We start from the raw sequence: 12807 nt of genomic DNA, 5'->3' as shown, positions 1-12807 counted from the left end.
TATATCTTCCAGATAAAAATGACCTTCATGACTAAATGATCTGTCATGTGTTTTCACTGCACTTCTTTTCTCTCCCAAAACAAGGCATTCAACCCGTAAAACCCATAAAGTAAGAAACTCACCCTAATAAGTATTATCAATTATAGCAATTTCTTTCAGAAAAATAAAAAATCGAACAAAAAACCTCAAGTTTTCGAAAACGTCTTCTTGATGGAAAAGTGAGTCGCTTGAGGCCAGAAGTCTGATTAAAAATAAAGTTGTTTCAGAAAATATAAAATACTCAAAACCCAAGTTTACTCTTTCTTGTCGGATAAAAAAGTAAGTTTGGTTTTTATGTTGAAGTATCAGATTTCGCTTTCATATTTTTCAAACTGTTTATGATATTGAAAATTAATTCTCTAGCTCGTCCACCTACCCACACAAACCAAAATAATATAATTCAATAGAATTGAGTAGGCAACTGGGGGGACAAGTCTGTGGATAGACATCAATATACTGGTTTTTTTTTCAGATTATCTCATATAATCAACAAAAAAGAGAAAAAAATCAAACTTTATATAATCAAAAACGGAAAATCAAAAAGTGAGCCAATGTCCTACATACTACTAATCAATATTCCTTCTTGCCAGAAAAATAAAAAATCAAAAAACCCAAGATGCGAGTGCCGTTCTCTTGTGGAAAAGTACGTTTACAAAAAAAGAATCTGGCAATCATCAACCAATTTTTTTTCAGAATACATGTTGAGTAAGAATCTAACATGATCCAAGACAAAGGTGGCGGGTCAGAACGTAAGTTTCATGTAGTACAGTAGAAATACGCCAGAGTCTATGTTTTAGGGTGACCTGCTGCCGGCCGTCAATGTCATAGCCGCCCTCTGTCATCTGCAAAATGTCGCATAAAAGCTGGACCTGATCCATCAAGCAACGGTTGTTATAATTATGAATGTAAGTTACCAAGTGGGAAGTAATGTCAATAATCAGAGGTTTTCAGTGTATCAAATAGTTATTCTGGAGTTCTCCATGAAAGTCGTGAATCACGACCTTGGAGTATGAGTGAGCTTGATAGTTCGAAGCGTTCGCTGGAATTTTGATCACCCGCCGCCACTCATTTTTTAGTTTTTCAAATAATCAAAACCATACGTTGCAAATGTATTGCCGTGATGGATGAGTAAGTGAATTAATTACTTCAGGGTTTTCACTAATTGTTTTGTTTTAGATCTCTGGCCCACAGTACAAACTGTTCAAGCAAAAACGATTGCTTTGTATGTTTCAACATGAAATTTATAATAGCGGTTTAATTAATTTAATTTTAGGTATCCATATGCCCACTACTCACCAAAGATTATCAAATATCTTTGCTCGGACCGATTATTGTAAGATTTGCGAAATTCGGTAGACCTTATAAATTTTTATTATAATTTAAGAATTGAGCATGGTCCCTGCAATCCTCCATTTAATCTTTTGATTGTGTTTTTTCAATTAATATTGACTGGGTAAGGAAGCGAAACAAGGAAAAAACATAACTCTAGGATTCAGGTGTCTTCATAGTCCCCAGTTCCAACAATTCACCCCCCAATTCATGGCGCTTCCCTGCCAATTCAAAAGGGGTAAGTGACTAAATATTTCAAAGGTTTTAGTTCCAAACTTATTATTTCAGTCGAAAACAGTATAACTACAAAACCCCAACGCAGACGTGTGTTGGTCGAAAAAAAATAAAAAGGTAGGACTAATTTTTCAGAACTTTCATCATTCCACTCATTTGTTTTCAGAATCCTAAAAAAAGATCCGGCTAATGCTCCCGGCAGGGTTTCGAAGAAGTGAGACGTCGAAACTTTAAAAAAAATCGAAGATCAACCAGGTTGGTAGCTTGTGCAGTCTTGAATAGAACTAGTTGGAGATTTCGTATTCCACTTTTGATGGGATGTGTCTTTCAACTTGATTCGGTTTCTTACTCTCAAGTGGCCCAGAGGAAGATCAATCGATAAAAAAGGATCAAAACATAAAACCAAAAAAACCATCGGGAAATCAATCTAGCAGGTAGCTCAAAGAGTTTCGAATAGGCTGCATCTTCATGAACTCACATCATCGAAATGCTCTGAAGTCTTACTCTCAAGTGGCCCAGTGGGAAATAACCTGATGGAAATTGGAGCAGGAAATCGGAGAAGACTTTGCAAGAAAGCGGTTTGTGGAGTATGGACTGGAAAATGGATTCAATGGATCGCGACCATTGTTTCAAATTTTACTTTTGCTCCCCTCTCGGCTGAAGTGAATGTCTTCCGATGAAAAATGCTTCAATACCAAAAACATAAACAAAAAAAATAAAAATATACTCCCTAGTAGGTAGCTTGCTGAGTCTTGAATAGACGCGTGGATGATTCGCCACATGTTGGAAAGTAATCATCAAATCGAATCGGATTCTCGACTCTCAGGTGGCCCAGTGTGGAGCGCACTCATAACAATTAATTCAAAAAACCCAAAAGTAAGAATAAGCATGTACTTGCAGGTTCTAAATTTCTAATTTCAGAAAAAAATTCCGGCCAATGCTCCCGGGAACTCTCCTCTCGAAAATAGTGAGTTTCAAGAATCAGTGAGTAGAAATTCACGAAATTTTTTCCAGTAATCGAGATAATTGTCAATGTGCTCGTTTTTCCTAAGGGAGTCCAACAAGACGGAAAACGTTCTATTATTGACCAAAAACAACAAAAAGTTAGCTGCTTATTGAATTACATGTCATACAACTATTTTTTCAGAAAAAAGCTACAACAATGCAAAGTCGCCCTCCTCCGTCCCTGGCTTGGAGACGTTGATCGCAACAACCAAGATAATTTGTAGCACCAGAAATACATCGGTGAACACCTTGTCCTTTTCGGTATGGGACACATGTCGTCTCATTAATAACTGGAGAAACAGTAAGATTCAAATCAGAAACAGACAGATCCCATTAATTTTTTCCTGATTTCAGACACTTCTCTTCTATTGGTCTCAATTCAACACCTGATAACATTCAATTCAATAAGTAAGTTCCAAGTGAATAACACTATATAAAATCAATCACTACATTTCAGTGAAGACTCAAATACCGACAGCAGATGGAATAGCAATGTGATAGCCTGAGAGGAAAAAGGAATCAAACTTGCTGTATCAGATGAATCACCGAATCCCAGCACATTCAATTGTGCACTGCTGCTCCACAAAAAATAATTTTTTTTTTTCATCGTCCCAGAATTGTATCTTGCTCTCTATTCCAAGTGCTTTAATATTTTTGATTTTTGTAATGTGAAATTTTTTGTAAAAGGACGACGTGGTTCAAATAAACATTTGACAACCATGATTACTGTTTTCTGATTGATTATATTTGGATACCTCCAATACGAGGGATTTCTTATAACAGACACACCTTTTCTTGGACTCATGGGACAGTGGAAATTATGGGCCGTTGATAAGAAATGCAGGATTCTTAAGGACCTATTTACAAGGTAGCAAAAAAAGTAAAGAAAAACTGTTTTTGCGAGTTTGCTATTTGTAAAAAATAGTTGTTTTTGCTTTTTTGTTACTTAGCAAATAAGTTCATTAGTTGTGAGTGTTTTGGAAAATGAGTGATACACAAAAAATATGCGTTTTCCAATTTCACCACACTCATTCGCCAGAGTTTGAGCGAAAGAGATTAATAAGAAAGTTTCATCAGGATTGGATCAACCGCGTACACAATTTATTGTATATTGAAGACTCGCAGTTCTTATAACCATAACATATGATTTTTATAGATAATTTACTAAAGAGTGGAACAAAAACTGGTTTTAGTGAAAGATTTTGTTCAGACGTTCGCCAAAACTCGGACAGCTGGAATATGTGTGTCATTTGCCCGATTTCTAGAATTCTAAGTAAAAATCACCGACCGTGTAACGTTCTACAACCAACCGCCGATTACGTTTCAGTAGCAGTACCCGAATTTCGAATTTTCAAAAGTATGATTAGTAGCTTTGAATTGAATAAGCTAGCATATCATCAGGTCACTAGCTCGTGATCTGCATTAACTGCAAAACACACGTTCTAGACATAACAACCCAAGCTTTTTTATTAGTGACCAGCCTGTCTTCCCCGCCTTCGGCGGTTAAGCCGGCTGGCCTCTTCTCATTTACGTTGCAACCCTTTTTCAAATGTGCCCACTTGACCGAGTGGTCTAAAGCGGCGGTCGTGTCCAAATCACGCCAGTTCGGTTTTGCCCGCTGGCTTAGTTCCTCTTCTCTTTCCAAAACCGTTGCGGACATCGCCTCAGACAAACAGACAACGCCCAATTGTCTTTTATATATAAGAATGATGTTTTATTTTCCAAGCAAAATATGTTAGTACCAAGAAATATATTTTTTGCAAATGATATCATTACATCAAAATACTAACAGCTGAAATATTCTCGTTTTCAGTATAACTCAAAATAACCCAGATTTCAGAGAAAAAGTTATTCGTGATAAGAATACAAGTTCAGATCCATTCCTTTTTTTAGTCTCCGTTCTTTTTGCCGCAGGCTAAAAACTGGTGGCGTCATGCAATGAACTTGAAAAATAAATGGAAAATTGTTTCAAGTGAGGGTGCTAGAAATTCAGCAAGCAGATAATTGAAAATAGATAATTAAACTTTCACTGTTCTTTGGCTCAGAACTCGAACTACGGCATTCTTTTTTCATTTCAACGTTTTAATGTGTCTCCATTAAATTTTTTCTTCATCGTATAGCTATAACTCTTTGGTATCGTATTCAGAGTGTAAAGTGTTTCTGTTGAAGCTACCAGAATTTACATGGGTTTTCTAATTTTGTTTATTCGAATAGCCTAAATTTTGGTAATAGTCTTCTTGAGTCCATAATAGTTGAGATGATTTTGTGGGCAGGCTTGGTGTTTGAACGGTAATTGACAACAGTATCCATTTCATTTTTTTCTTCATTTTTTAATTACCATATTATTCATAGGAGTCTATCAAGAGACTAAATTGTAACAAAACAAAATATTCGAACCTCTTCACGCCGCATGAAACACCGCCCACACATTCATTTTTTTTTCTTTATAAATTCTCCGAGACTCTGTGACCTACGGGAGCATTCTTAGTGTCAGTTTGATATTTCAGTGTGCTCACCAGAGCATCTCATCTTTCATAGAGCGACAATTAAAGCGTTTCGTTTCAGTTTCCGAAAAGTGTATGTGTCGTTTGTTCATTTACATTTGTTTTACAGATTGAAACAAAAAAATATTTCGTGTGTGCTGGTCAGAATCACTTATGAACGACAGGGGTTTCCAAAAGTTTAAAAAAAAACAGAATAATATATTTATTGAATCAAATCTTGACGTTTTTGAAAGTTAATAGTATCAAATTTCAAGCTTCTGCGTCAATATTAAATTTGATTTACCCGATTTTTTTGCATCTAATTTGAGTTTTTCTTGAATTATAGAGAACCAACTTAGAATTGAAAAACTTGTTACCATCACGTTTTTGTAATAAATCATGTTCTAATTTTCTATACCAAGGATGTACTTTTTTGTTCTAAATGTAACTTGTTTTGATAGAAACGGAAAAATAAGTTCTAAACCAAAACCAAAACAATGCTCCACGTCGCTAATTTGAAAACAGTAGGCCTGAAGTTGGTATCTTACCTAACCACACTGTCCACAATAACTTTAACATTTAGATTAATTTTGTTTCATATTGCATGTGGATTTTTCCATAATTCCCCGAATTGATGTCCATTCTGTGGGTCTCTGTTTGTTTTTTTTTTACAAAATATAATTACAATGAGACAAACGCTCTAAACCGCCTGAAGGATAAAGTGATTCACCAAATAGACACCTTGCTTCCTGGATTGGTGCCAGACCGCCGCATCTTTCAAAATTATTTCCATTTTAGTTGTTTGGTTGAAATGAATATCAAACGTAGCAAAAGAAGCTCCAAACCTTTTTTCAAGACCTTTTCTCCTCAAACAGAAAGCAGAAACGGGACAGCTTCTAGAGGAAAAGTCTCCGCCCACTTTTCTCCATTTTCTTTGTTGAGTCCTTCTTGTCTCCAGCTCCACCCCTCCCGTCTCCATACATTTTCTAATTTTGGACAAATCCAGCGAAGGTCTTAATTTTGTTTCGGTTTTTGGCTTTGTTGATTCTTATTTCGATTTTCACATACTATTCCGAAAACAGTATTGATTTATGAATCTGAATTTTGTGTTCCTCGTTTCAGCCAGCTATCTTAACCGTTTTATTCAATCATACATCTTTTTGTATTATTTACTCCAAACTATTTGTCTAAACTTATGATCTACACTCCTGGGAATTGTCGTATGTTATTGTTAAACGAACTTGTCTCGTTTCTAGATATAGACAATTTAATTATGTCTCCAAAGATTTAAATTTGTTGTTCGAATCGGATATACGGATTGTATAGTTATATCCTTCATTTTCTTACCTTCGTGTCGTGTGACCCCTCTTCAGCCTTAATCTATATCGTTAAAAATTACAGATAATGGAGGGTCTGAATATGAGCTTAGAATGTACGCGAGAGAGCCGATCAAATGGGACATGTTATGGATTGGCTGTCTGCGGGTTCTGTTATGATTTTGCGGAGACTCGACAGGTGTCCAAAGAGTATGAGCAGTTTAATTTGGTGAGTCGAATGAAAACGTTGGCTACTAGATATCTAGAAAATTTCCATGGTATCTTGACATGTCCTTTAAACCGGACCACCCGAGAAATTCTAAGAACTTGAAATTCAACCTCCAAATGACCTTCTTGGTCTGTAGCCGATCAAAAAAGAATAGGCTCAGAAAAACACGGATGCTCTTTTTTTCGTCGGTTTCCTTATTGTTATTCAGCTCACAATTCAGTTCGGTTAGCAAGTCTTTCAACCAACCCGCCGCGCTAAAACTGAACAGACGACGTTGAGTGGGGGAACACAGAGCAAAAATTGAAGTTTCAGACGCAGTTTCAGTCGTCTGGAACGTGAAGAGCTCACTTCAGCTAATGAGCTTTGGTTGTCCGTTTTGAAGAAAAATGTATTACCAAAAAAGGGAAATTTTGAGAAAAACAGAAACACATATATGAAAAATATTTCATGACAGTGATAATGTTCACTAAGTTCTGTGGATCTTCTAGACTTTTATCTAGCCACATTGTTTCATTTTTTCTTTTTCGCAACACTTACCAGGCGCAAATTACGAATTTTCTAGTTGAGTGAGCTGCGCGAATTAGAACAAGTCTCTTTTTAACGTCTTCACACATTTTTGTGCTCCATTTCATAATTCACTCCGAGGGTTAATGGCAACATGAACCCTCATGTCTTCTCATCATGTTGTTGCTCTCTTTCAAGGAGCCCCGCACACTTCGTCCAAGACTGATTAGTTCAACTCATTCTCTAATGACGAAAAACGAAAGAGGTGCTTGCTTTTTCCTCTGCAGGACGCTTGACACGCGCACGCCTTCTTCCAACCTCTTTCTGGTCCGTTTCACAGCCCCAGGGGAGCAGGCAAGCAAAAAAATAAAGAATTTGAAGAGTGTTCAGGAAAAAAGAGGTGAAGAGGTGAAAGTGATTAGAGAGAGCACCCTTTAGGAAATGAGATCGTACCAGTAATCCCTGTCGACGGTTTTTTTCTTGCAGGTCGTCATCGGACTAATGCTCCCTTTTATCGGATGTCTTGGGTTGATTGGAAATGCTCTTTCGGCTTTTACTTATTCGAGAAGAGAGATGATTTCTAGTCTGAATGTGTAAGTTTGAAATAAAACAATAAAAATTGGAATGGATTCGAAGCACTCGAGAAAATTAAGAAAAATTGGAAAGTTGGGAGGGACTTCTTTCAAAATCTGACAGATGTGACTCAGGGATGATTTCTAATTTCTAATTAACTAGTGGAAATAATCCAACAAAAAAGTTTAAATTCAGTTCGATAAACACCAGAACTTTGATGTACTTTTTTCCTGGAATGCTCCTTGACAGAAAACTGAACAGAACGGAAATTAAGTCTTTTGGTGGTTCCTTGTTTCAAGTTTCTTCTTTCCATCGGTTTTCTCTCTTCAATGTCTTACTTTCCATTTCAAATAGCCCGGGGTGCGTTGAAAGAAAGAGAGAGACATCCCAAAATGTGGTGTCACGTATCAAATGTTTGTTGAGCATGGAGCAACTAACAAAGAAGCACCAGAAAGAGGACAATCACACACACACACATACACCGGCTCTCTCTATGATTTTTGTTCTTTTGTGGGAAGGCAGGAAACATGTGGAAAAGGAGACATTAGATCTTTTTTCAACATGGACCGATTTTTTGTAGCAAGGTTTTTTGGAAACAAGGGAAGATACAATTCTATATGAACAAATATTTACACAGGTCAAAGTGTTGAAAATGTTTTTGTCTGGAAGGGAAGACGATGACGAGTATGCGGGGTTTCAGATAAGATCCCAGAAGAAAACAATTCCGGAGATCTTTGTTCAGTGGTAGTAAAACTAGAAATAGGGGTTAGAAGTCTAACTTAGAACCAAGAACATATTTTAGTAAAATAATAAGAAGTTATCTCTTTTTTCAGTTACCTGTTCGCCTTGGCCTGTTCAGACATCGTAATCATTCTGACAGCCTTCTTCCTCTTTTTCCTGGAGAATATGAGGAAACGGTCAGAATGGGCAACGTATTACTTTGCCGTTTTGTCACCTGTGATGTTCCCACTGGGTCTCACTGCTCAGACAATGTCTGTATTCATCACAGTGGCATCTGCATTTGACTGTTTGGTTCTAGTAGCCGCCAGTGAGAAGTTTAAAAGCAAATTCTGCTCGGTTAACACGTCAATATTGGTGAGTCAGTGTATACAGGACATCATTGAGTATTTTGATTCAGATAATAGTGAAAATCTTCCTACTGGGAACGTTTTACAACTCGCCACACATGTATGAGATTTTCGTCATTGACTGCTGGAGTACAATGTACAACACGGCTTCCAAGGATGTGTGTCCCACGGCTCTTCGAGCAAATGAGGTGAGATTTTGAAATCAAGAACTAACTCAGATTCCTTAGAACTGAAGAGTGGTTTCTCCATTTTCATTTCATGTAACCCTCAAATTCTAGTTAGATGGGTGTCCAAAATAATCCACTACCCCCACTACCACCCAAAATGAAATTTCAAATTAGGAGAGCTCACACAGAAAAGCGAAAACAGACATCTCCCTTTTCCCACTTTTTTGCTCTGTTCCCGTAACCGAATGATCTAATGCTCTTGCAGGATTACGTGCGTATCTACTACGTCTACATGTACACTATTGTGATGGCTGTTGGTCCAGTGTTCTTACTCATTATAATCAACACTGCGATTGTGATTAGCATGAAACGGTCCTCGTCACCGAATAGTGAATCTGATATCATCACGTTGGTTTTGGTGGTGTGTCTCTTTATTTCGTGCAATGTTTTGGTAAGTTTATTGAATTTTTAGAATATATGTAACCCCTAAAAAATATATTGAATACTACGACCAGCTACTGTAATTTGTAAACTTTCGTTTACAAACATGATCTTCCCGTGATTTTTCTCACTGTTCTGTACTCTTTGTTTACTGTCACCGTGTAAAACATACGCGTTAAAAAATTCAACGTGAATTGAATTGAATTGAATTGAGTAGAATTTAGTTTGCAATAGGAATCAGTTTTTACACCAGCAAACAATGTTCATAATAGATCAAACATTTGTATGATGTGTGAACCGAACTTTTTCAGCCACTGACTGTCAACTTCTTGGAACTGCTCTTCGGCATAATCAACAGCTATCTAATTGACTTGTCCAATCTGATGGTGGTCGTCAACTCGTCCTGCAACTTTTTGATCTACTACACTTTTGGTTCTAACTTCCGACGTACTCTTCGTCATTATGTACGCAATGCTCTATTCCGACGGGCACCTGCTCAAGTTACAAACAACCGAACACCACCAAGAGTGAAACTGTGTCTTCCACCAACTGAAGTTTTGATCTAAAGTTTTTGAAAAAAAAATTGGAAGTTTATTGTGATTGATTTGTCTTTAAAATTTGTCTAATTATTTGTATTGGGATTTGAAAAACGTTTAAATAATTTTAGCAATCCGTACAAATTACTTTTCACCAAATTTTCCCGTTTCTTCTCATCCAACAACAATTTCAACTTTTTTTTCATCCTTTCATCCACCGTCTCTGAATTTTCGATATTACGCCCTGTGGGTTTCCTTGATCTTGTCATTCTCAATTTTCCCGATTTTATTTTTTTCCCAAGACTTCATGATTCATGTTCTTCACATCTTTTTGTATCTGAATAAAGTTTCGAAACATTACCGAACTCACAAAAAACGATCAACACAATAGATTTAAGACATCTTTTGAAATGTAAATCAAATATTTTCTCCGGTAAAAAGAGTTCTTCAATATCTGGAAGGTTAAAAGAGTTAGAGAAAAATGGGTAAGAGACTGGCAGATAAACAAGGCAGGACGAAAAAGAGTAGAAATCAAACAAAGAGGTGGCGAGAAGAATCGTCGGTTCGGCAGTTTGGATAGAGAGTAGACTCAGGTTGTCAAATCTCTGTTTTCTTTTCTTTTCACTGTTCAGGTTTTGGATAACCTAACAGAACAATTCGACCTGTTGCACTTCTACTAAAGTGTATTCTGAAGCCATGAGTAATTGGTGGTTAGCTGTAATTTTCTATATTTGTCTGTTATTTAATTGTCAATACTCGGCAATTGTGACAAAGGTGAGTCATGTGGTCGATGAACTTCAGTTAACTGAAAATTCCTAGTTTTCGGTGGTTGGATGATTTTGATGGTCAATCCATTATCAATTATTGAAAATTTTCATACTGTAGCTAACGAATGTTGAAACAAGCGTGAAATTTTCTTCAAACTACACATTTGTTGTTTAACCTACTACCCAAGTACCGAAAGCAGCGAGAATCAGACAAACAAAGGTTTAGAGTGAGAACTTTTGAACTTAATGCCACTTATCTTTTTTGATAAACTTCAATCTCTCCAATTGACTAACTTTTCCAATGGTGCGTTCAGAAAATCACCTTATCAATTAAATATACATAGTTTGAGGTTTTAACAATTGGAATCCAACTCTTTGTCTTGCACTTGCAATTTTGTTGACATTGGTGTGTCCCTAAAGAAACTACGGTTTTATCTTCAGTTTAGCAACCAAAAAAGTTACGAAATACTCTTACATTCCAGTGTTGTAACCAAAGAAACCCTAATTCCAACCAACCATGTATCTCCTACGACAGTTCGATGATGGCTGAGTCCCTTGACGAGGCTATGTTCACTTTTCCGAATTTGGCTAGTCCCGATCAAGCAACACTTTTTAAACCAATGGGTGGATACAGTGGTGGTGCTGCAGGAGGAGAAAGTACGGAATCCATGGCTGGAGATCATAATGAACCACCACCACCAGATGGCTTGACGCCTATGAGTTCAGCGGTAAGTCGATTGGTGCCCAATTCTGAATACATAAAATGGTTATAGGCTGTTGGTCCATCTGTTATGACAACAAAGGTCTCCATTGCAGCGTTTGGTGCCGGCACCCCTCTAGTCAGTTGTTTTCTTTTCTCTTTCAAAAAACATGTTCTTTCAAATACTAATCACCAATTTGTATTCAGGACTCATCATTAAACGGAGAATGCCCTACTTATGCGTGTATGAGTTGTAAAATGTCACTTCTAAATGGGTTCCTGGCAAATCCTAATATTGGGGCCGCTGATAATGCAACACTGACAGCTCAGAGAAACGAATTGGCATTGAAATTGGGTAAGTCTACACAGACAGGAAAATATGGTTTGTATGGTATGATTTTAAATGTTTCAGGTACAACACAAGGGTCATGTGACCAACAAACAAGGAAGAGAAGATTCGCTGAACAGTTCTCAAAAGTCAACCGACACAAAGTCAAGAAGGTTAGTTAATTAGAATTAAAAAGAGTTGAAGTTAAATTTTTCAATCTTCCAGCGCCTTGCCAAACGTTTCGTAATCATGAATACTACACCTGATCCAATGAACGATAATGGAGTAGATGATAACACCGTAGACGACAACGAAACCATTGACTCATCGAATTCTGATCAGAATGGACCTAAAAATAAACCGCCAGGTAAACTTTTCACAACCTCCACCGGTTACTGCTCACAAACTAAATTTTCCAAATTTTTCAGTGCTAGGAGTCGTCACCAGCCTTGGATGCCAATACCGCCGTGGGGAAGCGCTTGAAACCAACTCTGAATGGTGTGGATTGTGCAATTTGTGTTGGCAGTGGCGGAAGCTTCCCTCCGACTACTATCCAAACTATTTGAATGAGGTCAATTGCGACCACAACGACGATGGATGCCTCTCAGGTATTCGTTTTTCGACATTTCGGCTCAGCGCTCTCTCTCTCCTCCCACACGTTTCCATCAATCACTCCACCGGTTTTTTTTTCAGGATTCGGGGAATGCAAGCCAATAATGAGGACGATCAATGTGATGAGAAAAAAGGGTGAGGAATGGGTGAAGGAGTCAATTGACACCACAACGGCGTGTGAGTGTCAAGTCGAAATTGGATCGTCCTTGCACGGATTGGTGGTCAAATGATAATTGAAATTTTTCGATTTTTGTGTTTGTATTATATGTAGAACTTTCATGATTACAAAAAAATATGCGTGTGTGATGAGTTTTGCTAGATTTCGATACATTTTAATAAATGATATTCATATATGAGCGTTCGTATGGATATTGAGATTACAGAAGGTAAGGCACGGTGAATCAAGGAGTTTTGAAATTTCAAGTAGGGGCAGTTTGGAATAAATTACAATTCTTT

The 12807-nt window shown here is 37.2% G+C and overlaps 5 protein-coding genes across 5 annotated transcripts; all 5 read left to right on the top strand.

The window, feature by feature from the left end:
- Window positions 1–210: 210 nt before the first annotated feature.
- Window positions 211–761, top strand: GCK72_024910 (uncharacterized protein; the record flags this gene model as incomplete). The annotated part of the gene is made up of 5 exons (XM_053736113.1): window positions 211–218; window positions 267–318; window positions 512–582; window positions 630–682; window positions 733–761. 5 exons carry the CDS (start codon window positions 211–213, stop codon window positions 759–761), a joined length of 213 nt encoding a protein of 70 aa, XP_053579679.1.
- Window positions 762–1163: 402 nt separating this feature from the next.
- GCK72_024909 (uncharacterized protein) lies at window positions 1164–1614 on the top strand (the record flags this gene model as incomplete). Its single annotated transcript, XM_053736112.1, has 5 exons — window positions 1164–1167; window positions 1216–1261; window positions 1313–1372; window positions 1424–1492; window positions 1536–1614. The coding sequence occupies 5 exons, from the start codon at window positions 1164–1166 to the stop codon at window positions 1612–1614; spliced, it is 258 nt and encodes an 85-aa protein (XP_053579678.1).
- A 756-nt stretch (window positions 1615–2370) lies between these two features.
- Window positions 2371–3105, top strand: GCK72_024908 (uncharacterized protein; the record flags this gene model as incomplete). Its single annotated transcript, XM_053736111.1, has 7 exons — window positions 2371–2478; window positions 2524–2569; window positions 2617–2705; window positions 2750–2784; window positions 2832–2908; window positions 2962–3015; window positions 3065–3105. The coding sequence occupies 7 exons, from the start codon at window positions 2371–2373 to the stop codon at window positions 3103–3105; spliced, it is 450 nt and encodes a 149-aa protein (XP_053579677.1).
- A 3389-nt stretch (window positions 3106–6494) lies between these two features.
- On the top strand, window positions 6495–9974 carry GCK72_024907 (uncharacterized protein; the record flags this gene model as incomplete). Its single annotated transcript, XM_053736110.1, has 6 exons — window positions 6495–6635; window positions 7626–7732; window positions 8546–8807; window positions 8851–8988; window positions 9233–9418; window positions 9720–9974. The coding sequence occupies 6 exons, from the start codon at window positions 6495–6497 to the stop codon at window positions 9972–9974; spliced, it is 1089 nt and encodes a 362-aa protein (XP_053579676.1).
- A 1276-nt stretch (window positions 9975–11250) lies between these two features.
- On the top strand, window positions 11251–12581 carry GCK72_024906 (uncharacterized protein; the record flags this gene model as incomplete). The annotated part of the gene is made up of 7 exons (XM_053736109.1): window positions 11251–11439; window positions 11485–11550; window positions 11619–11766; window positions 11824–11912; window positions 11965–12106; window positions 12168–12347; window positions 12433–12581. 7 exons carry the CDS (start codon window positions 11251–11253, stop codon window positions 12579–12581), a joined length of 963 nt encoding a protein of 320 aa, XP_053579675.1.
- Between the last annotated feature and the right edge of the window lie 226 nt (window positions 12582–12807).

This window comes from Caenorhabditis remanei, chromosome X, assembly GCF_010183535.1.
Source record: "Caenorhabditis remanei strain PX506 chromosome X, whole genome shotgun sequence".
NCBI lineage: Eukaryota > Metazoa > Nematoda > Chromadorea > Rhabditida > Rhabditidae > Caenorhabditis > Caenorhabditis remanei.
The sequence above is the reverse complement of the archived record's forward strand: the minus strand, read 5'-3'. Positions and strand labels throughout refer to the sequence as shown.